The sequence below is a fragment of the Octopus bimaculoides genome, chromosome 2 (assembly GCF_046866305.1).
Source record: "Octopus bimaculoides isolate indiv1 chromosome 2, ASM4686630v1, whole genome shotgun sequence".
Taxonomy (NCBI): domain Eukaryota; kingdom Metazoa; phylum Mollusca; class Cephalopoda; order Octopoda; family Octopodidae; genus Octopus; species Octopus bimaculoides.
In genome coordinates, this window is record NC_142929.1 from 2028987 (window position 1) to 2056612 (window position 27626).

The 27626-nt window shown below is 36.3% G+C and overlaps 1 protein-coding gene across 8 annotated transcripts in view; it reads left to right on the top strand.

Moving 5' to 3' along the window:
• The window catches only part of LOC106868307 (uncharacterized), a 284018-nt gene that overhangs the window by 160589 nt on the left and 95803 nt on the right, over positions 1 to 27626 (top strand). For 3 of the 8 annotated variants that reach the window (XM_089340305.1, XM_089340298.1, XM_089340295.1), the window contains one exon: positions 16716 to 16766. The exons of the other annotated variants lie outside the window; for them this stretch is intronic. In XM_089340305.1, coding sequence (XP_089196431.1) covers positions 16750 to 16766 — 17 coding nt within the window. In that variant the 5' untranslated portion in view covers positions 16716 to 16749. The remainder of the gene's footprint in view (positions 1 to 16715; positions 16767 to 27626) is intronic. 8 annotated transcript variants of the gene reach the window in all.

Genomic DNA, 27626 nt, shown 5'->3' on the forward strand with positions numbered 1-27626 from the left:
AGCTGATTTTACATGCCGCTTTGAATCACAAATAGTCAAGTAGAAAGGCGGATAGATAGATAGATAGATATAACCCTCTTAAGTGCGAGATAGCCCGGCTCTGAAAAATGAAGAAGGTAAAGATAGTGCCAATTGATGATGGATCCTTGGGAAGAGTATCAGAAGGCATCAAGTGGAATATAAAGGAAATTGGAATAGAGTGCCCAGTAGAACTGTTACAAAAGAGTTTGCCTCCTTGGTACGGCCAGAATAATCAGGAAAGTATTAGATAGAGAAAAATAACAGATAGCTTGGTACTGTTGGCTGCAGGTAGCAATCCCGGTGCGATTAAAAGAAATAATAATAATCCTTTCTACTAAAGGCACAAGGCCTCAAATTCAGCAGGAGGGGTCTAGTCGATTATATCGACCGCAGTGTTTCACTGGTACTTATTTTCTCAACCCCGAAAGGACGAAAAGCAAAGTCGACCTGGGCGGAATTTGAACTCAGAACGTAAGTACGGACGAAACACCGCAAATCATTTAGCCCGACGTGTTGACGATTCTGACAACAATAGTAGTATTAGTAGTAGTATGAGAGAGAGAGAGAGAGGTCACAATTGAAAAAGAAGTGTTGTAGAATAAATTCTCAGGGGACCAATGACCATGTTCTTTTAGGCAATGCGATCGTGAATAATCGCTAAATACGTGTCAAGAATTTATGCATGACTTGGATAGACTTTAAGAAAGGCAAGCCTTAGATAAAGTCCCTCATTCGTGGTTACTGAAGTGCTTCAGCATGTTTGGACTCACAGATTTTATTATTAAAGTAATCAAGTTTTGTATGCCTCTGTGGAAGACAAACCTGTATACAGGAAATAACCACCTAGTCATGATCAATAGAAGAAGAGGAATATCCGAAGGAATTGCATTTGCACCAGTGAACTTTGTGATTGCCATTGTCCCGTCACAGAGTGAAAACAGAGGAACTAATACCAATCGTCTACCTCTCATGGATGATCTGAAGTTCTTTGGCAAGAATAAATCACAGGTTGATTTACTGGTCAGAATTGCTCACTGGTACTGTGAAGACATTGGGATGGAGTTTGGTATTGCACAGTGTGGCAGGTGCGTTTGATGTACTGGGATTGGATAACCTGATGAAAGGTCAATTGGTGACCTTTAGGATAATGGTTACAAATATTTGGGCATTTTGCAGTGAGACGCAGTTCTAAATGAGAAAATGAATGGAAATGTGGAGGAAGTCCATCTAAGCAGGTTAGAGCTGCAATTGAAAACGAAACTGAATGGGAAGAACTTGATTAACGCTGTCAAAGTCTTGGCCGTGACGGTTATTTTGAATTGGGCTGAAGGAAAGATAGAGAAATGGGATGCGTTATGGCAAAAGAAAATGGTTGACAGGTGTGCATCGAAAGGCAAATGATATGAGGTTAGATACACCGCGGAACATAGAAAGACGAGGACTAGTGGAATGCAGGTCTTTAGATTTGTACGAGGTCTGATAAAAAAAAAAGTATTTTGACTATTGCTAAAGTATGCAGAGTGCAGCCGCTTCCCACAGGTAGAAATTGAGCAACGTTGTGTCTGCTCACAATGTTATAACGTTCTTGCTCACTTTCATTGTTTATAGCAGGGCTTGGAACGAATGTGTGTAGAGTATTTTCGTTTCAAAATGAAGATCGGGTTTCAGCTGTGCAGGATTTTCTTGATTGTGTTGAGGTAAAGAAAAAACCTCTTGAAAACGGACATAACAGCTGATGAATCGAAAGCAAGACTTGAAAGGAATCCCATTTAAAAGGAATAAGATATTAAGACCCTGAAGTCTTTGGTCTTTGGTCTGTCTGCCAAATTTTTGTCGGCCTGATTCAGTAGAAGACACTTGCCCAGGGTATTATGAAGTGGTACGGTAACCGAAGCTATGTGGCTAAGAAGCAAAACACTCAACGATGTAACTATGGCGACGTCTAGCAGTAAGATCGCTTAACTATTGGTCTAGGTTAATCACATAACCTTGTTTGACTTCCTTGATTAATTATATATTATTGTATTGGAAGTGTCTAAAATATACATGACTTCAAAAATGATAATACTTATTTGTGTGTATGGGTGTATGTGTGTGTCTGTGATAATATAAGATGTATGAGCAACCAGAAATAGAGACATGGAAAAGATTCAAGTTGAATGTGTATGCGTGTGTGTGTGTATGTGAGTAACGGGTGCGTTTATATATAGGAATATGGATATATCTGTTTATCGATGCTTGATTGATATATATCCATAACGGAGTCGTTTCAAAAAATAAAGCCGTCGAGTTTTTAAATATAGTTTTAATGTATTTAGCTTTACATTTATCTAATTGAATTTCCTTGTAGTTACTTATCTTTGAGATCTTTCACGTCAAAGTATAAAAAATATCTTCTTAATATCAGGAAAATACGTTTGTAATAAGAAATAGAAGAATGGTTGAGTAAATAACTAATTATTTGAACGTCAGATGCTTTATATTGGGTCTTTGAAAACATGATAGCAGAGTTAGTTGCTCGGCAACTAACAGTGAAATAATGACTTATTACGTTAGTACAAACCACAATTTTCTAGTGAAGATGTATAATTGGCTGAATTGACTGCAGTCCAGGTCTGATTTTTCTGTTATCGTCTCGGGGGAATGAAAGATATAATCAAACCATAAAGTATTATTGGAGTTCAGTGTAGCGACGTAAGACTGGTTGTTTCACTCTATTCCCCTGCGTTGTTCACTCTAATTAAAAAAAATACAGTCAGGAATATAAATGTAGGACATATATTATATCCATCCATACCAAAGTTCTGATGTTTCAACCCATATAACATTTCATCGTTTCACACATAATGAGCTTTAACACCAAATACTGCTCCTTTGGTGCCTTTAGCATTAAACATTCTGATGAAAATATTCGGATAAGAATATGTTCGGGCTTAGGGTAAGGAAAAAATGTTCAATTCTGAAGTTGGCGTGACTTGTCAGCCTCTTACTGACTGTTACGTGATATTGGTGAAAAGAATATTTGAACAATAGAATGATGCTTTTGTTATGGTATAGCCCCAATTTGCATTTGTGAATATCGCATCTTTTCGAAGATGTGCACGACTACATTCCTCTACTTCAAGTAGTAGGGTAAGAATTAAAAGATTTGATCTTCTATTTCCATCAGGTCGGGCGACTAGATAATGTTTCTAGATGTGTAAATCCTTAGGTAAGACTTCAGAAGACTGTCCACACTCATCGGGCGCATAGTTCTAAATCCTGATCTCTGATAACTCGTAGTTGACTCTCCTTTATCACAGCGAACGGATTTTCGTGGGATTTTCGTGGGATGGCAGAGAAGAGACTAGAAGCGAAGATCAATATAAACTATGGTTAGAATCAGTCAAAACCAAAGTAATTTAGAATTTACGAATCCCTATTTGGAGAAATAAATGAAAAAATGTCAGGGAGAAGCCTGCTCACTCCGAATTGTAAACCAATAGTACATAATTCCTTTTGCTATCGTCCCCAAGCTCTGTGCTAGTGCCTCAAAGCTGACATGGTTTCGAGGGAGTCATTTAAAGTTATTAACTTCCCAATCAAATTATTTTTCTACAGTGGAAGAGATGGTCATAGAAATACAGGCATTGTAATACACTTCTATGGCTCCCACAAACGGAAACCAACTCCAAAATACACCGACAAAACAAATTCAGAATCTACTGACTGAGTCATTTTCAACGATCGACAACCTATATTAGGCTCACTGGTACGTTGATAAAAAAAAAAGCAATTAAACATTTGCCCATACATTATTGGCTTTGCACCTCGTTAGTTTTGCTCAGTGCAGAACGGATGCAAAAGTCTGCCTACTGTAAAACATACCAACTTCAAAATTTGCGATCATTTAAATCAGTTGATTAGCTTTATAATCACTCTAGCAGGAAATTCTGTTTCATTTACGTGCATGAATCAACATATTGTACCCATTCTCTCCCTTTATATACAACCATTTATACTCCCTTCCCACCTACGTTTTTTTCTTCTGGCTTTGGCCTATAGATATTCAACCTAAACATCTTGCGCATCAATATTAACAACCTGGGAAAGTTTAAACTCTATTATCTTTAAAACTCTTTTCTAACTCACGGTTTTTCTAATATATTATTTTAATCCCTGCATTCACCAAACATCTGCAGCTTCTGCAACGTTTCTGCATCTGTATCTTGCCCTCTATTTAGGATCCAATCGTTGTCATTTCTCGGGTTAGAGGCTTAAATTCTCACATGAGGTATCATTTCATAGACTTACAAACTCTGAAATACATAGTAGCATAAATCCTCCAGGCTCAGATGCTACCTTAATGTTTAAAAATTCTGTATTCGACTGCTATTGTTGTGGAAACAGCCGTAATATACTTGGCATCAATATTAACCTAGAGTCTCTATTTAATATTGATACATCTAACCTATGTTACATGTGTATGATCTAAATTTGTCTCTCAAGATATTGGTCTTTGACTTACCGTGTCTCAATTATTGTTAAGGAAAAATTCTAGTGAGAGCTTATATGGTAGATTTACGTATTGCATATTGGGGGATTTAATTTTTTTAGCTTAATAATACCATACTGGGCACCCACTTCATATTGAGCATCAAGTCGTATTGGTGTCGGGGGGGGGGATGTTCTGAAATTTGATCATTCATAAGTATAATTACTTCTGAATGGATGTATAACTTTACTAGGCTTTTCTCTGAAAAAGAAAATCCCAAACTATTATTGGTTGACTGTTAAGCAGAAGCGGTATAAGTTTGTAGTATATATGAACTCTTGGCCAAGTAGTGAAGTCTGAACGAACCACATGCTAGTTAAAGAATGTAGACTCAGTTATATTTACTCTTATGTGCAATTTAAAATGTTTTCGCTCTCGAATTTAGAACAAGTGACGGGAGTAAAGTTTTATTAATGTAGATGCATGTCTTGGTTTTCCTAACATTCTAATAGAGAAAATAGTTCAGTCTTATAGCACTACTTTAAGAATAAGCATAGAAATATGCTATGAAAGGTTTTTAACGAAACGCAAATATCTTTGTTTGCCTTTGCATTGTATGGTAAGATTTTCGTGTATTCTTTTGTAATGAATTGGCCTATCGTTGATATATTTTTAAATGTCAACTTAGCCTTTGAAAGAAAAATGTTTGTTTTGGGATCAATAAAAGTACGGTTAATCACGACTATGCGCCAGATTGTCGTCTCAACAGTAAACTGGTTTGATTGAGAGTTTTTCAATTTAAGCAATCGAAAGCTCACATAACCAGAGTGAAAGTATATAGGTTCTTCTCTCTATTGTAAATAATGTATAACTTACTGAATATTTTCTGCAACGTTGAAAATCATTCAATTCCTGTTTCTTTTCTAAAGAAATATTGCATTTGAATTAATCTTACATCTTTTTCAAGATGAACGCGCAATTTGTTTTTGTTTTCACGTTCCCTAATCATTTTGTTACGTAAGTTTTATACCCCACAGACCAAACTGATTCTCGTTTCATGATCTTGCTTTACAACTCAGAGAAATAAACATTCGATTGAAAAGCCTTTTCTATAAATCAGAGGCATAAAATGAAACGTATTCCAGCGATATAGAAAACGTGCCTTCAAACCTTTTATTTCAGTCATGCATTCTATGTGATTATCAACAATAATTTATTTCTTCGATTATCTTGATTTAAGCTTTATTATTTATTTTGCATAGCCAACATTGCACAGGCAATATTAACCCATCATAGCCACTAATGATACACAGTAAAATGAGCGAGAACATATTTTGAGAATACGTTCACTTCCCGGATTTTCTCATGATTCTTCGTCATGAAGCGTCTTGTGGCAATTGAGTGAGAGTTAGGGTCATGCTGATTGAAATTTGGAAAGACATCTTATTCCTCCAAACAATTTTATGAAAAAACGCTGGCACTTAATCTAAAACTTCTATTATAATATCACGGTTATGATAACACTTTTACTCTTTTAAATATTTCAGTCATTTGACTGCGGCCATGCTGGAGCACCGCCTTTAGTCGAACAAATCGACCTCAGAACTTATTCTTTGTAAGCCTAATACTTATTCTATGAGTCTCTTTTGCCGAACCGCTTAGTTACAGGGATGAAAAGACACCAACATCAATTTTCAAACGAAGGTAGGGAGGACAAACACACAAGTACACACACACACATATCTCTCTCTCTCTCTCTCTCTATATATATATATATATATATATATGTATGACGGGCTTCTTACAGTTTCCGTCTACCAAATCAAATCACAAGGTTTTGGTTGACCCGAGGCTATAGAAAAATACACTTGCCCAAGTTTCCACGCAGTGGCACTGAACCTGTGACTATGTAGTTGGGAAGCCAGCTTCTTGCCAAACAGCCACTCCTGCGCTGATTTAATAATATCATTGATATAGTGAAAGCGTGTGGTCAAGTTGTCAGATTATTCGACTCACGATCAAAAAGGTTCTAAGTTCAATACCTGGCGGTGCGTTGTGTCCTTGAGCAAGATACTGGATTCCCAACCTATCCAGTTCATTCAATTAGCAAAAATGAGTAGTGCTTGTAATTTAAGGGGACAACCTTGTCACATTCTGTGTCATGCTGAATCCCTCTGAGAATTATCTTAAGGTATTCTTGTCTGAGGACTGTTCAGCTACTTGCATGTTAATTTCACGAACTGGATCATCTGGAGTCATGGTCTTCTTAATCGATGGAGTGACAGTCTTTTTCAATACATTTGATCAGCATGGGTTTTGTATTCATGTTTGTATGAACATGGAAATTAAAAGAAAGAAAAACAATACATGTCCATAACCAGTTAAAGAATCGTAAATAATGCGAATAAGTATCTGGCTGAGTTATAATATTGGCGCTTTAATTATTCCTGCAGTCATTTTGTCTAACCCTATAACTCACCACTTCAATCATATAAAATGAAGGAGTTTTAATCATAAAACCAACATAAATATGATGTTGAATATATGTTTTAAGTAACTGAAGTGAATCCATATTTCAAATAACTTCGTACGAAATCAATAAACGAGATAATAGCCGTAAAATCCGATTCCGATTCCAGACAAAACATTATTCACGTCATCAGATACGAAATAACAGGACACGATTTATAACAGCATTCATATTAGAGAATATATTTGTACCATAAAATTTGCGACGACTGTGTTAGCAATGTATTTGCACGAGGCATCATTATATCCAAAACTTTGTGGAATTATGCTTATGTATTTTGATATAACACTATCATTAAATAATATCAAACGTCATATGTGTTTAAATGTAATACAGGTGTATCGGTTGCATTTATTGAAACTACCATAACTTTTCAAAGTTTCATAAATGTGTGCATGTTCTAAGCTTTCATATTTATGAGAGAAAGACACCGATACACAGTCACGCAAACACGCAAACGCATAATATGTCAGTGATATTAATAAATACAGAAAGCCATTTCAGTTTATAAGAGTATTTGTACATAATACGGTTGATTCTGAACGAACCTTCAATATGTACTAGTATAAATATGATTGAAACATTTGTATATATAACAGAATGTATGATGGTTTTATTGATAAAATTGACTTAAGAGTGTTTGACACGACATGGTTGATCTTTTCTTTTCTGCTTGTATTAAATTGGACCTTTTATTCTTTCTGTTAGCCACATGCCACTAAACTACGGGAGATATAACCAAATATAGGTAAAGATTTTTTATAGCGACTTTCAAAAAACATTATTGCACAGTTTTAATTTTGTTCAGTGTCTGAGAACTGGATATCGTCATAATTTTCCCGTTTTTCCTGGAGAATACGAGAAAAATCCAGATCAGACATCAATGATAAGTTTAATTCTTGCTTACAATATTCACTATAGCAATCTGACTGATATTCCGATTTTCATTATCGATTAAATCACGTACGTTACAGCGATAGCGGTTTCAACAACTCAAATATATATGTATCACGAGATTTCTTTATTTATCCCTGTAGAAAATGCACATATTTTGTGGAATAGACTTCCAATTAGTGAAATTTCTTCCAGGAATATAGGAACACTTCTCTGTTAGCCTTAAATACTATAAAATATGGACATTGTCAGCAGTGGTATCGAGGACGTCACAACAAAAATAAGTTACCACAATCAACATTAGATGGTAGATACACTATTGATAATGGAAGTGATGTTTGCTCTAGGATGATTTTGTATCTATCTATATGTGTCCGTGTGCGTGCATTTTTGTGTGTGTGTATGAGTTTACTTGCTATACTATTTTTATCCGGACACTTAATTTTTTCTTGCTTTCCATTTATTTACTTATTTACCTCTTTCCTGCATTTCGTCTCGGGTATGTGTATGTGTTTCCTTTGTATGCGTGTATATGGGTTTATGTATTACACTGTTTGTATCTCTGTTTTGCATCCTGTCTGGAGTCGCCATGCTGCGTAGTGTAATGCTGGGGGTGGTATCGTTCCATTCGTGTTTTCTGCTGAGGCACGGATTGTCTATTACTAAGTGTGTGCCCTCTGTAATTTAAATGTCACGTCTGTTCTATGCGTTGATAATACCTTAACATCTATGTTACTAAACGAACCTCTGTGTTCTAGTTGAACATGTCATCTATAGCACACAGTGTACTGAGGGACGGTACAAAAGAAAGGTAACAACTTACATTAGGGAGATGACACGTAGCATAGAGGAGATGATAGGTGACACTGGCGGAAGCCGAAATGAAGAGAAAATATCGGCAGAGCTATACAAACATGCTCAATTTCGGAGGAGACAGATGATCCCCAAGCGCCACACTTTATACGCTTTCTGTGCCTACTGTGTGGTTGCGTAACTTGCTTCCCAACAATGTGGTCTCGAGTTCTACGAGTTGCTTTAAGCAAGAGCCTACTGCTATAGCCGTGGACCGTCCTATGTCTTGCGGCCGGATTTGAAACAATGAAACATGAAAAGAACCTGTCTTAGTGCGTGAGTGTGTGCTTTCTGGAATCTCATTGTAGTCGCTTTGGGTTTGATTAAACGATTCAACAAATTGTTACCATGGGAAAGAAACAATGTACACATATTCTGATTAACGCACACAAGAGTACAACACCCCACTAACATATAGGCATAGAGGAGACAGAATCAACCGGAGAGATTATACCTCACAACTACGTTGCACATGCGTCAAGAAACATTTTGTATCCGAACGCAGCGATGATCTAACATAACTATTCCAGGCAGTTTCAATGTATTTGACTACGTATAATAATGATATGCAATTTGTTTTTCTCTTTTGGGATCACACTGCAAGGTGGTAACTGAAATGCATATTAAATAATGAAAACTCAGAAACAATGCGTAGGTTGATGTCTATTTTAAATGGTATCAATTGATACTGACATACACGAGCAAAACGCGCGCGTGTGCATGCACGCTCATCTACACAACGGACGTGTCTTTTCTTTTCCTGAATCTTTTGTACAACAATAAATCAATCTCTAACAAGACAACATACCGTTCAGCGTTTAAAAAATGCTTCAAAGAAAATAGGGAAATGTCGAATTTACACGCACACAGTCACACCTACAATATATACCTACCTACCTACCTACATACATACATACATACAAGGCAAGGCGTAAGAATATATTGGGTCATCCCATAAATAATGCGGTTTTATTCTACCTCTTTATTTTTCAAAATTAAGATAAAGTTCATTTTTAATCTAAAATATACACCCCTTCATTTTCCCCAATGCTCCTCTATCTCTTTCGTAAACTTGCAACGCCCCTCTTCCAAAATTCACTTGTCCGTGAAAAAACATATTCCTCCGGTACTATTCTGACCTCGTCTATAGAATTCATATTTTTTCCGTCCAAATGATTTTGAAGACTGCGGAATAAATGATAATCTGATGGGGCAATTTCCGGCGAATATGGTAGGTGGGGCATCGTTTCCCATTCCAACTGCTCCAGCCTTTAAAATGTCATCCCCTCTGTATGTGGTCGAGCATTATCCTGATGGATGAACAGCTTTCGTCTTGAAACCAAAGACGGTCATTTTTTCTTTTGGCCCTGACTTCAGCCGCTCACGCTGCACGCAGTAGAGATCTCCTTCGTTATCGTTTTGTTTGAATTTGAAAGTCCAAAGTGGACTAAACCTTTCATATCCCACCAAACAGATAACAACACCTCACGTGGGTGGAGACCTTCTTCAGCGTGGGATGCTGGTATCTCTCGCACTGTTTTCGGCGCTGGACATTTTTATAGAGAACCTATTTCTCATCACTAGTAACTTTTCGGTCCAAAAAAGGGTTCATTCGTGAGACGTGACAGCAAAGAAGAGCGCACATTCACTCCCTGCGCGTGGTTAGAGTCGGAAAGTTTGCGAGGAACCCGTTGACCCGATTTGCTGACTTTTCCATCACGCTTGATTTTACCAATCGGTTTCGACAAAGAATATAATGGAGTGTTATGTAACAATCCGATTATATAACTTTACGCTCATAAGAGTTAGCCGATATGGAAGGGAATATGGCGACAAACCATTTTTGTCAAATAAAGATTAAGCAACTAATTCTAATATGAAAATTCGATGAAACATGTAGAGTAGAAAATCCTCGTAAATTTCTCTCTTATTTCGTTGAGATTAAAATTTTGGTTGAAGCATAAACAATATTTCTAAGTTTCTGCGATAGGTGATCAGAATCCGAATTACGGAACTCCGATTTATCTAACTACCAGGATTTACAACGATTCCGTGGTCAAGCTGGCTCGGTTCAAACTAACAGTTCATATAAAATAGAACAATCTTATTTAAATTCTACGTAAATATCAATACATAAAACAAAAACAAAAAGAAATTGGCATTGATTGAAATGTTTAGGAGCTCATTGTCGATGAATCCTATTCGATCTGGCGTTTGAACATTTTCGATGGTCCGCTACGTCATGGTTGGGGGAGATTAGAGAACAATCAGAGAAAGAATCGTTCATACACGCTTGCGTATGAAGGCTAACACATACATACACATACATACATACATACATAAAATGTAAATGAGGAGATCCGAAATAAATTTTGATATTAGTCATAGTCACTATCGATGTAATAAAAATGTAAACAATTTTTTGTTTTTCGGGTTTTTGATTTTATTTTATTTTGTATGGCCATTTTTGGTCAGTAAAAAGAAAAGACAATCTCGCAACGCCCATTTCACGGTTTACTGATTGCTCTTCCGAGAAACCGGACTCTATCTCCTTCCTCTTCATATTTTTGCACATCAATGGCGTAGAAAAATGTGTTTGCGTTGACGATATATATATATATATATGTATATATATACACACACACGAAGTTAGTCTTTCTAAAATTATCTCATCATATTTACATTATAAACAATAAAATTACTCGTGGGATGGACAAGAATATATCATGAAAATTCAGCGCAAGTTAATAGACTATTTTAAAACGGTTGAATTAGTGATGAACACAAAATCAATCACTCGCAAATCTAATTAACCATATATTCAATCTATCTCTGGGAATATCAGCAAGAAATAAATTATGTTGGGAATGTATTCCATCTATAATATCTCTTCACATGTATGTGCATATGTATATATGTCTATATATGCGTGCCTGAGTGTGTGTGTGTGTGTGTGTGTAGTATATATATATGTGTGTGTTTGTGTGTGTGGATAGATAGAAAGATAGATAATCTTTAGAAAGCAGCATAAAATTTGTACGTTTAGAAGCGCGTGCGTTCTCCTGTATTTAAATACATGCTATACCACACACACAAGCACACACACAGCCTCTCTCTCACACACATACACACACAAAGATATATATATATATATATGAACACATTTATGCATACTCACACATGTGAGACACACTCGCTCACCCGCACGCACACATACACCACACGCACACTCAAGAAACACCTTACTTCCCATTTCGTCCCTCTAGCTTAATTATGAAATAAAATCACCATATAAATCAAGATATAAAAGACACACCTGGATGATTCCCATAATCAATTGAGGTTGTTCAAACAAGGAGAATCGAATCCGAGGCGAAATTATGAGCGTATCCTTATTTTAAGTTGTGTTCATTGAACCCAGATTATCGAAACATCAGTGATAGAGCGGCCCACTGCCTCGTTTAGTGAGCTAATCTTCTCCCTCAGCGGCCATAAGTACATATGTCGAGATATCCATAATTGCATTGAATCAGAACTCGCGATGAATTGTTGTCCAGTAACAACTGTCCTTGTGTCAAATTTATGCTTTTATTTAAGGAGTTAATTCCTTGTCACACATATTTTACCTTTTCGTCGCTAATTTAATATGTCGAGATTAAGGAATCTTTCAGATTGTTAAATAGCAATGAAATAAGTCTCGTCGAGCAAATTCTAAAGGCAACAAAATAATCTTCATAATTTTCTTCGTGCTTAACTATAAACTTTTGGTGAGGAAGCTTTCAGACATATATTTATAGAATGCATCCTGTGAGATATACCGAAAGACCCGAACCCACTTAGAGCTTACTTAAGATGTCCACATGAAAGGTGCAGTTAATTAAGTTCTAGATTATACGGAAGTTATTGTGTCCTGTATGTGTTGTTAAGACTTAGAAAATATAAAAAAATATTTTAATCTGGTGAGGATACCGATAACTACCCGGAAACTAAACGAGATATTGTTTTGACATTTACCACTCAGATTCAAAGCACGTATCCTTTATGTAGCGGATACTATCCGGTACCCGCCTCGACAAGTCATCCTTGTATATTCGTAGTATATATATGTCGATGCCGTGCAGTTACTCTTTATAACTCGCTCAGAGATTTATTATTGCTTGTTTCCAATTTTTCGAGATCAGTGACTTTTCGTCACAGGAAAAAGTATATGTATATATATATTTGCATTGAGAACTACTTCCAATCGCCAACCGGTGGTTGTCACACGCTGATGACGGATCAATACCCAGAAACTCGGGTCAGTGTGTAACACGTCAGGCAGGAGATGAGAAAGATGACTTCCCTTTGCAAATACTGATGGGGCACAGATAGTGTGACAATAGCCAGCTGGAGGAGAAGTCTTCCTGGGGCTACAAGCTACAGTAGTGTGTGTGTGTGTGTGTGTGTGTGTGTGTGTTTATAATACATTCATTCCTTTCCTTTCTTTTATCCACCGAAAATTAAATAAATGGTAAAGTTCAGTATAGTTGTTATGTATAATCAACAGAAATTCATTTCTTTTTTTAACGTTTACCTCGGAAATTAATTAAATACAAGTATGTTTGTTTCAATGAACAGCTTTTTACGAATTTTCTGAATATGGTTCCGAGTTACTGCATGGAGCTCATTCCGTATTGATTTATTTCAAACGAGAGGAACTACTTCGAATAAGAAAACATTTATCGATCGAAGTACCCGCAACATAATATCGGCACCTAATTTCATATATTCTCTTGCACAAATTGTAAAACTACTTCAATGTTGGCTGAAAATATAATGATTCACTTTAAATTCCGCCATGTTGAACTATTTTGTATGTTGTGTACCTCTTATAGATACCGGGATACACACACACACACACACACACACACACACACACACACACATTCTTTTTACTTGCTCCAGTCATGCTGGAGCAGCGCCTTCGAGGGTTTTAGTCGAAGAAATCGACCCCAGAATTTATTTCTTAAGCCTAGAAATTATTCTATCGGTCCCTTTTGCCGACGTAAACACACCAACATTGGGCGAGGGAGGAACACACACACAAAGATACACACATACATGTCTATATACATACACGTATATATATATATATATATATATATATATATATATATATATATATATGTATGTAAGTGTATGTGACGGGCCTCTTTCAGTTTCCGCCGACCAAATCTACTAACAAGGCTTTGGTCGGCACGAGTTTATAGTAGAAAACTCTTGCCCAATATTCCACGCAATGGGACAGAACCTGGAATCAAGTGGTTGGGAAGCAAGCTACACCTGCACCTTAGAATTCTGTTTAAATGTTAGTCATTAGGGTGCGGCCAACCTGGAGGGCCGCATTAAAGAATTTCCATCGACCGTATGGACCCCAGTTCTCCATTTTTAAGACTGACACTTATTCTCCCTTCTTTTGTCGAACCGCAATCGGGGATTGTCAACAGCGGTGGTGTCGGGCAAACACAGCCACAAAGAAACATTCATACGTTTGAAACACAATGACAGCTCACCTATATGTGTGTGTGTAAGTATGACGGACTCTTTTCTATTTCCGTCTACCATATCCGTTCACAACTCTTGGTTGGTCCGAAGCTATAATATGAGAAACTTGCCCAAGGTTCCATAAAGTGGGATTGAACTCGGAAGCCTTTGGTTGGGGCGCAAATGTCTTTCCACACAGCCACACCTCCGCCTGTATATATCCATCTTTATTTCTATGTGTGTATGTATGCATGTATCTCTCTCTCTCTCTCAATATATATATATATATATATATATATATGTGTGTGTGTGTGTGTGTGTGTGTGTGTGTGTGTGTGTGTCTGTATATACATATGTGCGTGTCTGTGAGTGTGTGTATGCAGGCACACATGCTTTCAACTTAGACATACCTTCTTTGTACATACATTGGTTAGAGTGTCGGTATCATTGTTAACCAACAACTTTCCAACTGAGTGTAGTAACATGAAACGGATTGTATTACGCAAGTACACAACTCCTTCCCCCCACCCCAAACCAAAATTCGGACGCACGACCGCGGTACCGACAATATGAGTTCAAGTTGTTTTGAAGCAATTTTTACCTTTCGTTCTTCAGATAATCTGATTTATGTTATGAAGTGTATAATTAATTATGAAAATAATTAGCCCTGCTTAAGTCATCAAATTTCACCACTTCCTCACAGCAAAGAAGTATTTAAAAAGTCTTGTGATTCCGCCTCGTGGTCTCAGCGGACAAAATGGAAAAGGCTTTGCCCCAGAGGATTGCGAGGGAGATGCGTTTGAACATCCTGTCTGACTCTCGGTGCTCGCATTTGCGGATAGCCATCTCCGCCGCGAGGCGATGAGCAGGGATGGGATCCGAGAGCTGGGACTCCACTTACACAGGTTCGACCACAAGCCTGTCAGAGAGCGTTCGACACTTGGACAGTGGCCGATCAGATAAAGTATCGGCTAAATAGGAAAACTGATACGAATCATTAGAAATTCCCCCCCTCACATGTTCATTATACACGATTAAGAAATGGAAGCATAAAAGAACGTTGTTAAATATCGAAAATCACATCGTCTCTGATATCATTCGATGTTATTTTTACTTCTTGAGCGTCCGTGAACTTACTGAAAAGATACTTTATGTGCTTCCAAGATATCGAAAACCGTTTCTTTGTTTTAATATACATATTAGAATAAGTGAAATATAACTGGAGACGAATACTGTATGGAAATTTCATACAATTTGTAGAGTAGATTATGCATGCGAAAATAAACTGCCCAGGGGCATATGGCGTAGTGGTTAAGAGCACGGGCTACAAACCCCAAGATTCCGAGTTCGATTCCAGGCTGTGATCTGAATAATAATAATAATAACATCGAAAAATACATTAGGAATGAGAACCTAGGTTCAAAATTTCGCCAAGATACTTGATGAAGGCTGGAGAATATATCAGCCAAAACGTTGTGTTAACAACAAACAAGATGAGGACAAATATCTGTCAAATGTAAATAATGTACATGATTCCTCATCTTTTGCATATAGAATTATGCTTCCATTGTAGTTTGTGTCTTCTATAACGATTTTACCCCGAATCGTAGTATCCATGCTAAATATTGCATTGTATTATAAAAATTCCATTTCAGAATATTTGTTTTAAACTGTTAAGTCCTGCACCAAACTTAAACTATTTTCTGATTAGAAAAATAAACTAAAAAGCAAAAAAAAAAAAAAAAAAAGGTACCAAAATGAATTTAGGGATATAGGAGCTTAATTACTTGCAATTGCCCACAAAAGTTATAGAATTTTAACAGCCAAAGAGTTGTGTGTCACTTATGTCTACCTCTGCTGTTTCAACAGAGATCAAACCCAGCTGAGGAGACAACGAGCCAAAGGCTTTACGTCCGTTTGCTGTCTTTCAAGTGGAATGGTATGAGCTGCATGAATTATGCTGAAAATTTCAGACAGTCGAAAGCTGAAGCAAATCTTTCTGCCGTTTATAAACTCCATGAAAGAAAATGGCCGTTAGAATACTATTTTTTTTGTTCATAAACTCTAACTCTAATTTGTTGAGGTTGTTTTCATTACTATGTCGCTTCTTTTGTGCGTTTGAAAAATCCTGATTGTTCTCTTTGACGTAATTAAATTCCTTGGACATGAAATATAATCAGTTAATATGTTTGTAGGCATTTTCTCAGTTTATTACATAATACCACATATCCAAACAAAATCAGAACTATGTATATGTAAGTATATATATGTATGTGGGAGTGTGTTTGTTTCTTTGTTTGAGACTGTGTGCGTGTGTGTGTGTGATTTTTATGTCTGTTGGATTTAATGAATAATTATGTGATTAAATATTATCTGAAAATTTATTCTCTGTAATTATCATTTGATTTATATTTCTTCTAGGTAAGTGAACACTTTCTTGTCACTGCTGTTGAGTATGAACAAGTTGCTTCGGTAAGTATTTTAATTATTTGCTTAAGGAATCTCTGATTTTTCTATTCAACTTAATCAATGTACACACAAGTAAAATGAGTTTACATACAATTCTGATTTCACAACTTGGTATAATGTATATTTTGTTAAAGGAATTGTTAGAAAATTCTTGCCTTCATGGATACTGGATGTTCATCTGGTTTGGGAATAGACTCCATGGCCATAGTTTAGCGTGTTTTTCTTTATTTTGGGAGTGGGCGTACTATTTATTTTCTAGATTAATTCCTTGATAGTTGTGCCTACCAATTTACTTGCACGTCCATTATTGATTAGATATTGAAATAAATGTAAATTTGTTCTGCTATAATGCACTGCAACTGATTAGTAAGTGTGCATTTCTGGGTAATAATTTTATAATTAATATCTTATATTTAACTGGATATTCATGGAATGAATGGAAATGCATGCGGCTAATTTTGCTACAGTTGTGTAATGATGGGATGTATTCATACTTTAAGAACATGTTCACATCTAAAGCGTTGTGCTTATATGGATTTATAAACTTCATACTGAAGGCGCGTGGCTTAACGGTTAGGGTATTCGACTCCGGATCGTGAAATTGTGGGTTAAATATCCGGCGACGCATTATGCCCGTCACCGAGAAACTTTGTTACACGTTACTCCAGTTGAATCAGCTGGAAAAAATTCGCAGAACCTTTATTCAAATTGGCCAGCCTTGTCAAATTCTGTGGCACGCTGAAACTCCTTGAGAATTCGGCAAAGGTTATGCGTGTTTGTGGAGTTATGAGCCACTTGCTCGTAAATTTCACAAGCAGTCTGTTCCGTTCACCGGATGAACTGGAACACATGTCATCATAAACGACGCAGTGACAGTGGAACTTCATTAAATTATTTTAATACGGTGTACATTTTTGTTAGAGAATAAATTATATTCATTAGTAAAAATCTCTCATATATATACACATGTCCTCCCATACACACAGGGACACACGCGCACGCATACGCATGCTCCTACTCACATACAGATAGATATTAATTTATTCAACATTTATGAAAAAAAAAGATGGTTTAATTGTCTTTAAGAGAAACTTTATATGGATGAACGCGTGCATTTGCGAAGAAAACAAAGAGAAAACCAAAAACGCTATGTTATGTACATGAAAAATGACATAAGCCAGTATTTAAACAGCACACAAACACACACGCATACAGATGCAAACACTTACGTATAAACACACACATACAGACATACACATGCTCACATACACAATTCGGACAAATCCCAACGCTGGAACATAAGTTTAAAAGAAATGGAAGTAGAGAGACGTGTCACTGAAGAGATTGCAACGATGCGATGAAATAATTATTTGACAAAAAAAAAAAAAAGAAATGACAACACGGACAATACTGAACCTTTAGACTATCGATTAGCTGTTTGACCAAAGTGTTTAACATACCAGTTAGAAAAACTAGTAAAAAACGGCTGATCGATAAATTTGTTGGCGGAATATCTAACCTATTAACTAACAATAAAAGACCGAACCAGTGCGTGTGTTTATCATTACCGGCATAATGCCTCACCCAAGGTTCAATATATATATACATATATATATATATACACACACACATACACACACACACAAATATAAGGTTTATTCTTTCCCGTACAGTAGTTTACTTTATATCTTACTGATGCAAAAAGTCGCGATAGTCTATACGAATCCATGGAATATAACGAATAAGATTTTATGGTTGATGGAAATCTATAAAATATTTCCAGATAATTTATATCTTTGATGGTAGTTTTATTCTTAGCGCATGGTATATATGCTGGAGAAGAATATAAAGAGGTGTTTAAAGAGGTTCCCGTTCAGGAATTTGTGAAAGATGTTCGAAACTTTGAAAACAGTTGATAGCATTCGTTAAAGTTTACACTCATCAAAACACCCACATATATCAAGTCTGAGATAAATTTATACGAGACCATATTAAATAATATATAAAGTTATAGTCATTGTAGCAAAATTGAAAAATCTCTACTGTTACAACAAACAAAGAAATAACATTTGCTCTGTTGACAAAATGAGATGGTAAAATATTCAAAATTGAAATAATATCCAAGGTAATTCGAATGTCACTGAAAATCAGCAAAGTAAAATTTAATTTGAGAATGTTTAAAGTATTAGAGTAGCATACACCTTTATATGACTTAGTATGTTATGGATGAAAAGCATTAATACTACCAGAAACTATTCGAGGTCATTTGCCTTGCATTGAATCACATATTTAGTCTCATTTCTTTTTCATTAATTTAGCGAGCATACAGTGGAAGCTGATCAGATAAATACATTCAGAATGTTTGACATCCACGGATGAGAAACAGATGAACATATTGCAACAACATGTAGAAACATACAGATCATGAAACAAATATACAGAAATGTTGTCTCTCTAGACGAGTATTGTGTTGCACATATTTCTGCCGTGATAACAGGCAGTAAAATATGCTGTTATATTACTAGCTCCATAAAGATTATAAGAGATATTTCAACTTATTTCCGATAGAATTTCAGTGACATGAAAAAATATTGAAAACAATACTGGCCAATACTTCGACGAACGACGCAAATAATTAAATTTCACAAACGTAGAAGAATACATTTGTATGTCTCCTATTGTATGTCTCCTACAAAGCAATTGCATATTAGCACATTAGGTTGAACACGCATGCACATACAGAATCACGCATCAAAATGCACAATGATGCCCACGTTAGAAGACGTGACGAGATAGAAAAAATACATGCAAATACACATATTTATGACCCTATATGTGTATATAAATATGTGTTTGCTTGGAAGTATAGCTACTGGCGTACGTATAATATAGGCCATGTGTTCTACCATTTCTTAATAAAAAAATAAAATAATGATTACCAATGACTAGAATTCATAAATAAATAAACTCGTATTGAGAAGAAAATATTTTATACATATTTTCATTCATTTCCCGACTTTCAACAGCAAATTTCTAAACCTACTTCGAAGTATGACGAAAGGATTATCTCCCTTGTAATACCTATCTTAAAACTGTCCCATGTGATTAAAGAATGGTATCACATGTGTCTGAATAATTTTGATTGGATTCACGAGGATCTAGTTTTGAACGTTTTACAGCTGACGATGAATCTTCGTGTGACTACAGGAAGGATTACCTATAGAAAATAGCACCCTCATATGATGGTTACACTTTCAAGAATAATATATTGGAAAATGTTTCTCAAATCATTTTTAGCTGATACTGAAGTTATTATCCACTTAAAGACATTTTTACAAGACAGAATTTCTCTGGAAACGAGTATTACTGCCTAAATACAGTTAATCTCCTTTTTGCAACCAGTACATAAACGCTAATACCAGAGGACACATGCTTTGCTGTTGTTCTTTTCCTGAAACACTCCGATCCACGAAGACAGTCCGCAGCTCGAAATGTAATACGTTTCAAAACAATTCATTTCCCCTAGTGTGGGCTTATCGAAATATCATTGTTTATTGTACATGTAGAGATGCGTTCCGGAAACACTGATTGATGATGGCAATACCATCGAAATCTAGTTACTGTAGTCGCTAAGCAAGCGAATATGCCCCTGACATGAGCTCGTATGTCAGGGACGTTTTCGTTTATACCAATAACAGTGACTTCAGAAAATTCCAATTTCTGACGCCTCAATGAGTCTTTCTCAGCTGCACAATCTATATTTTCCTTCTATAAACACCGGATAAAATATTTGTAGAATTTTGGTGGAGTCTTCATCAAAGGAATGATTTTTATGCATATGTATTTTACTGTACGAAGGCAGAAACTCTAGAAAGCCTACACCACTCAAGAAATATATATGTGTGGGTGTGTTTGTGTGTGACAGAGAGAGAGAGAGAGAGAGAGAGAGAGAGAGAGAGAAAGAGAGAGAGACAGATAGATAGAGAGAGCGATCGAGGGTGTGTGCGTGTGTTTGCAAGTGTGTGTACGTGTGTATATGCGGTATGCAAATGTGTCTGAATAATGATATTCTCGCTTGAGAAAAATAGGGATGATCCTATTTACATTTCTTGTTGATATTGCGATCCTCCGCTTTGTACTTTCCATGACTTGTGGAATAAAGACTCTTAGATCGAGAAAATGTGAAGGTTTTAGTCAAGAAAAGTTAATCTCCATAAAAACTGTCTCATATAGTTCCCACCTAACGCATGGCAGCTCCAAAAAATCGGACGTGAAAAGAAAATGAACGGACTCCATTACGTCAGTGTTTTTCTTTTGGATATCTATGCATTTAAATTGTACGACCTTGTGTCATTGTTGCATATTTTGCTGTTTTTAGTTTTTATGTTTATTTGATTTTATCGTACATCGTGGTTGTTTTTGTCATATGATTAATCTGATGGTCCTTTGGCTATTCTTCCACCTTTGTGGGTCTTATAAATTGACTGTTTATGTACATTTTCATCCGTTAGAGTAGAGTCTGCAATGATATACTCACCACTTTCGTTTCCTCGCGAAGGCAAAGAAATCAAAAGATGCATTCGGGTGCAATTTACTTCTTCCTGGTTCAAATTTTCTTCATGATTTTATTTTCTTCATACAGTATTTTGGTTATTTCACTTTCGGTTCTATGAGAACTACAAGCAATTCCGTACCAGTTTTTGTAGCCCTGCTCCTACATGTTTAAGAAAGTGTAATCTTACTCTATGACATTAATCAACATATATTCAGTACTGCTGATGTTAGAAACAAATTCACCTCACTTGTGGCCAAATCATATGTATTGTCTGAGGGCAAGTTTCTGCACAATCGTTTCTGTGTTTATTCCACCTGTGCATATCGTTTGTTAAGATGTATTTTGAAGTATGTAACACTCAAACACGAACAATCATATAACTTCGTGATGCATAGATTTCGAGAAAATTATGAACTTTCATTTATCAACGCATAAATAGTCTAGCTTATCCGCACTGATAGTCTAGCTTATCTTTTCTTTTACTTTAACCTAAAGAAGGAATGGTATTTTTAACGTGCAATATATTTGGCACAAGGGCTTTGTTTCAATCCGAATAATGATTTTAGAATTAAGATCTTGATAAGATATTATTCCAAGATGACTATTAATCTGTGTTGTCATTAGTGCCATTAATAAGACCGTCATCCAATATTTTTTACAAGCCGCTCGTAGTCACATGCCTCCCCATATTGCTTTCCGAAAATCATAATCCGTCATTGATCCTCAGCCTTGGTTCTGACCTAACCAGGACTCGTATATTTGTTCGCACGATATGCTCAATCAGTATATAATGAGCAGCGCTGACTGACGTCTCTTCTCAGCACAAGGCCTTCCTTTTTTATACTTTTCATGAACAACTGCCTCAGCCAGAATAGTGTAACTACTCTTTGAAATTTGTCTTCGTTTAAATGTTGGACGGCCTCTTTCCTTTTAAATTGTAAAGAATATCCATGACATCAACCGCCAGGTCTAATATTTCTATTCAACCAGCGTATTCGGCATCTGGGTGTCCTTCCAGCTTAATTACCTCACCATTTTGTACTTGATTTTCTACGATCTTCTGTTGGTACAAATTTACTCATACTCCTGGCGCTTTTCTCTAAATGTTGCTGTTTCGGCTAAAGAAATTTGCTTCTCTTTTAGAAGTCTCTTTGCCTTAGCATGATTGTTAGCAGGATTAGTAAATTTGATGAGACGCCATTGAGGTCGGCGTTGGAGTTGTGGTCGTAACTCTTACTACCGTTCTGCCGATGATGTTGAAGTTGTTAACGTTGTCAACAGTATTGACAATAGTCAATTGACAATAGCCAAATTGACAATAGTCAAATTGACAATAGTCAAATTGACAATGAGTGACTGCCAAGGTAAACTGCTTTTCTTTCCGTTGTTTCAATAAAACGAAATACAGTGATAGGATTGATTTTATGGAGCAGAACTCTTCCCAAATTTTAGCCCTAATTTCAATGCAAGAAAGAAATCGCATTATTCTTAGAGTGTTGTGTTCTGAGTTCTTCGAGTGGAAAATAGAACGCTGCGGGTTCTTTGATTCGATTTTGTACTGAGTTCAAATTCCATAGAGATCAACTTAGCATCTTATCACATCAGTTCGATAAAACAAAGTACTACAGAAATAGTGATCTCGATGGAATCAGTCTTCCTCCCTTCTAAAAAAATTCCTGGAGTTGCTGACTGCTGTTGGAGGACAAACACAGACAAAGACATACGTGCACGCACAACACACATACACACTCACACGTTTCTTTCATTTTCCCTGCATCACATCCATTCACAAGGCTTTGGTAGGTCCGAGATTATAGTGGAAGACAAGTGTCCAAGAAGCCACTTTCAAGGTCTGAATCTACAACCATGTGGTTAGAAAGCAAACATCCTACCATACAGTCAGGCCCACGCCTAAATGTATGTGTTTTTGTGTTTTGTCTGGTGATGATGGTGGTGGTGGTGGTGGCGGCGGCGGCGTGTTATAAAAACAAGACTAAATCGCATATTAATTATTGTTATGTACAGTACAATACTGATTTAACTTTATATAGTAATTTATAGTAAAACTTGTAAAGAAATTATGTGCTTAATATCCCAGTAGGATTCATCGATTTTTGTCAATCATTAATTCCTAGTTTTATATTATTGACGTCTTCTGTTTTATTGATGCCTATGATCTCTCGATCATATTTAGTTAAGCACAAGGAATTCCACGGAGAGTTTAAAACGAACATGATAATTATTTAATAGGCAAAACGCAAACAAATGGTTTAAAAAGGCTTAAATGTAGGCAATCACATTTCGAGTAGTAGCTTCACTGTGTATCCGAAACTAACCAAAATGACCATACATTTATATCAAGGCATATTATTCTTATAGCGTGTCATAAAATTCGATAAAAAAGTGTTCAAAAAATCTACCGTTCGGATTGGAAAATCCAACGCTTCGAACAAGAAACGATATTCTTAGCACGTGGAGTGCTAGGTTTACTTTCCGGTAAAATGGAAGATATTTTAACATTACCAGGCGACTCTCTCGTAGAGAAAGGATTGATGAGGAAACAAAAAAAGATGGAGAGAAATACACGATTCTGAATGAACTGTCAACGTCTTCTAAATTAACCCGAAGAGGAAGAAATTTGTTTGAGGCGTGGGTGGCAAGGGAGACAACCTTTGCCAGGGATGTGTGTGTGTATACTCAAGCACGAATGTGTATGGAGCGAATATATGCCTGTATATATATATAAGATAAACAAGGGGGGAAAAAACTACAGAAGGCCTTCTGTAGTTTTTTCACTCTTGTTTATCTTTTATACATCCAGCCACGTGATTTCACATACCAACTTTCTCACCTATATATATATATATGCCTACTAAACGTGGCGGTCGCATTGATGACAGTGCTATTGTTGTTTTTACCTCCAGGAAAACATCTCCAGCTGGCCAACGACACACAATCTATGTCCGATTAGTATTTGCAAGGGAAGTAATAGCTCCTATCTCTAGCCCTACGTGATACACATAGACCCGAGCTGTGTGTGTCTGTCTGGTGCTCTCTTATATATATATATATATATATATATATATATATATATATATATAGCGTCTCCTAAAAGCTTAGTCACATTTAGTGTGTGTGTGTGTGTGTGTGTGTGTGTGGGCGCGCTTGGGAATGGATGACGGTTAGAAGATCGAAACTGCGAGATTAGCTGTTCACTTTGCCGGCATAACAGGCCCATTGAATTAGCATATAAGCGCGGGATGCTCAACCGGCTCACGCAGCTTCAGTCAAACGTTATGTAGGAATCAGTGTGACACCGAGTCACAAAGATGCGCCGTTGAAATCCTGATATGAGTCAAGCTTCAGTAAAGTTTCCGAGTACTCATTTTACCTCATAAGTCGCGCTCGACTTAAAGATGAGGAAACTGGCATTGTTCAAGAGGCCATGAAACAGAATGTTTTCGAGATATCGTGAATGCGTTTAGAAGTGAACTTACTAAATTTTTCTCCATGTTGCACCTGCCTGTCTGTCTGTTTGTGAAAATATTGGTGTATATATATATATATCTATATATATCTATATCTATCTATCTATATCTATCTATCTATCTATATCTATATCTATATCTATATATCTATCTATATCTATCTATATCTATATCTATTTATATCTATCTATATCTATATCTCTATATATATCTATATCTATATCTCTATATATATCTATATCTATCTATCTATCTATATCTATCTATATATCTATATCTATCTATATATCTATATCTATCTATATATCTATATCTATCTATATCTATATATATATATATCTTCTTTCCTTTACTTATTTCAGTCATTAGACTACGGCCATGTTTTAAACATGGTAATCGTTTAATCACCTTGTTTAACCGAACCTCTATATTAAACACACTAATGCATGTTATTCAGCAATGCTGGTGAACAAACACGCACGCACACGCACGCCAACACTCACACACACAATATATATACTACGGACTTCCTTCAATTTCCGTCTACCAAATCCACGCACAAGGCTTAATAGAAGCTATAATAGAAGACACCCTAGGTATCACACAATAGGACTGAATCCAAGACCGTGCGGTTGGCAAGCAAACGTCTTACCACAGTGCTACGTCTACGCCCTAAACATAAAGACAACGTTGATGTCAGGGTTACGCATCCCTTCGCCTCAGGCATGCTCTAACTATAGATGAACACATTTAGCACTTGCATAAAAAAGAATTTGCTTTCTAGCTTTACGACCGAGCAATTCTAAGTAGTTTACAAGACTGTTGTGATATATAATTAATGATCGTTTTCTCGACCTGCTGTCCTCAGGTGAACTCTTGACATCCGTGGCATTTTGCCGCATGCTTTCGATGTCAGCAGTAAAAGCATGACAATGGAATAATGGAAATCATCACATCATCTATTGAGTAAATGCTGTCGTAGGCTAGAAACAGAACAGATGCCGTCTCTGAAGATATATGCTGGTTTGAAATTTTGGCACAATGCCAGCAATTCCGGAGAAATATAAATTGATTACATCGACCCCAGAGCACAACTGGTACTTCTTTTATCGGCCCTGAAAGGAGGTAAGGCGAAGTCGATCTCGGAGGAGTTTGAACTGAGAATGTAAAGACAAACGAAATGCTGCTAAGCATCTTGTTCGTCGAGCTAACCGTTGTGCCAGTTTGCCTCCTTGCCTGAAAATATATTTCGCCATCCTAAATAACTGATATGTTGGATCCTCAAAATATCAAATAAAAGCAGTCCTGTTTATACGCATACACACCCAACAACAACAACCCACATATCAAAAAGAAAGAAAGAAAAATAGAAAGAAAATTTAAAAGAAAAAATGGATTTTCACAGCTAGAAAACCAGTGCAGATTTCAGTTAGTTAAGATCTAGCAGCAGCAGCAACAGTAACAACAACGAACATTTGTGAATGGTATGTAACCATTGTTCAATGATCTGCTTGAAGCGTGGATGTGATTGAGAATGCGGATCTTCACAGATAACTAAGTATAAGTAGATGCAGTCAATATGTTCTTGTACTCCCAATTACTCCTGGAGATGTATGGCATCAGGTAGCTTAGTATTATATCTAAACATAACGAATAACAGGAAATGTTCACAGTCACTAGATTTTTTAATCAATCTTTCGTGAAGAGTACAAATACTTTTATTTTTGCGTGGATAAGGCAACGGGAAGAATGATAGTGTTCTAGAAATCGAAATTGAAAAAAATAATATGAAAAAAAAAGGTAAATAAAACAATGAAGGAAATTGTAATCAAGCCGGAAACACATTAATTGATTATGAATTAATCTCTACAGATGGATGCAAAGATTAGAAAAGAAAGTAATTTATTGGAAATTGTAAATAAAATCATATAAACACACTTCTTATTAGAATCGATTTTTCCTTGAGGAAGAAGAAATCATTAGACATCAATATCAAAATAACAGCGTTGGATGTAGTAGCCGTGGTAGTTTGTAGCAAAGTGACTCTTATGTTATTCGTATATACAGAATAATTTTTCTTCCTGTCACTGGAAATAATAATTATGATTTCTAATGTTTGTTACGGCAACGGAGAAACATGTGTAGTTAACAGGCGTTCATGATTTCATCGATGGATGAAATAAAGAAACGAAGTAAAGCGTGGTTTTAGAACAGATAGGATGAACCTAAGACATACTACAATTAATTATAATAAACGGAATTTAAACAACATTCACGGACACACTGTTTTAATGAGGGATTAAATTGGACTATAGCGAGGTCAGAATTTGAATGCTACCAATTTCAATGACCTCGGAGCGGCTAAAGCTAAATTTGATCTGCAAAGAGTATAAGCATACATCTCAAACATATTTACTAAAATACATAATATTTTGTATGGAATTTTAACGAATCTGCTTCTTGTTGGCGTCATTCTTCTTATTTCAGGATCACTGAAATAAAGTACGAAGTACTGACTGACACCCACACTCTACAACAACTGCAAAAATCGGCTTTAATTGGACCTATAAGCAAACTGCGTAAAGTAGTGTCTGTCTGAGGTCCTTCTTGTTGTGACTTGACAGACAAGACAACCTCCAGTACTCACAATATCTTCAATCTACAACATCACAAAACTTTGGTGATAACCTCCGATCTGTTGGTATAGTTTTGACTGTTTAGATGTATCCCATAATCGTATAGGATGGTAACATTCTCTCCCTCAGTGACTGGCTCTGGGTGGTATAGTTTTTCGGGTGCAGGATATCATAGTGACGGCAT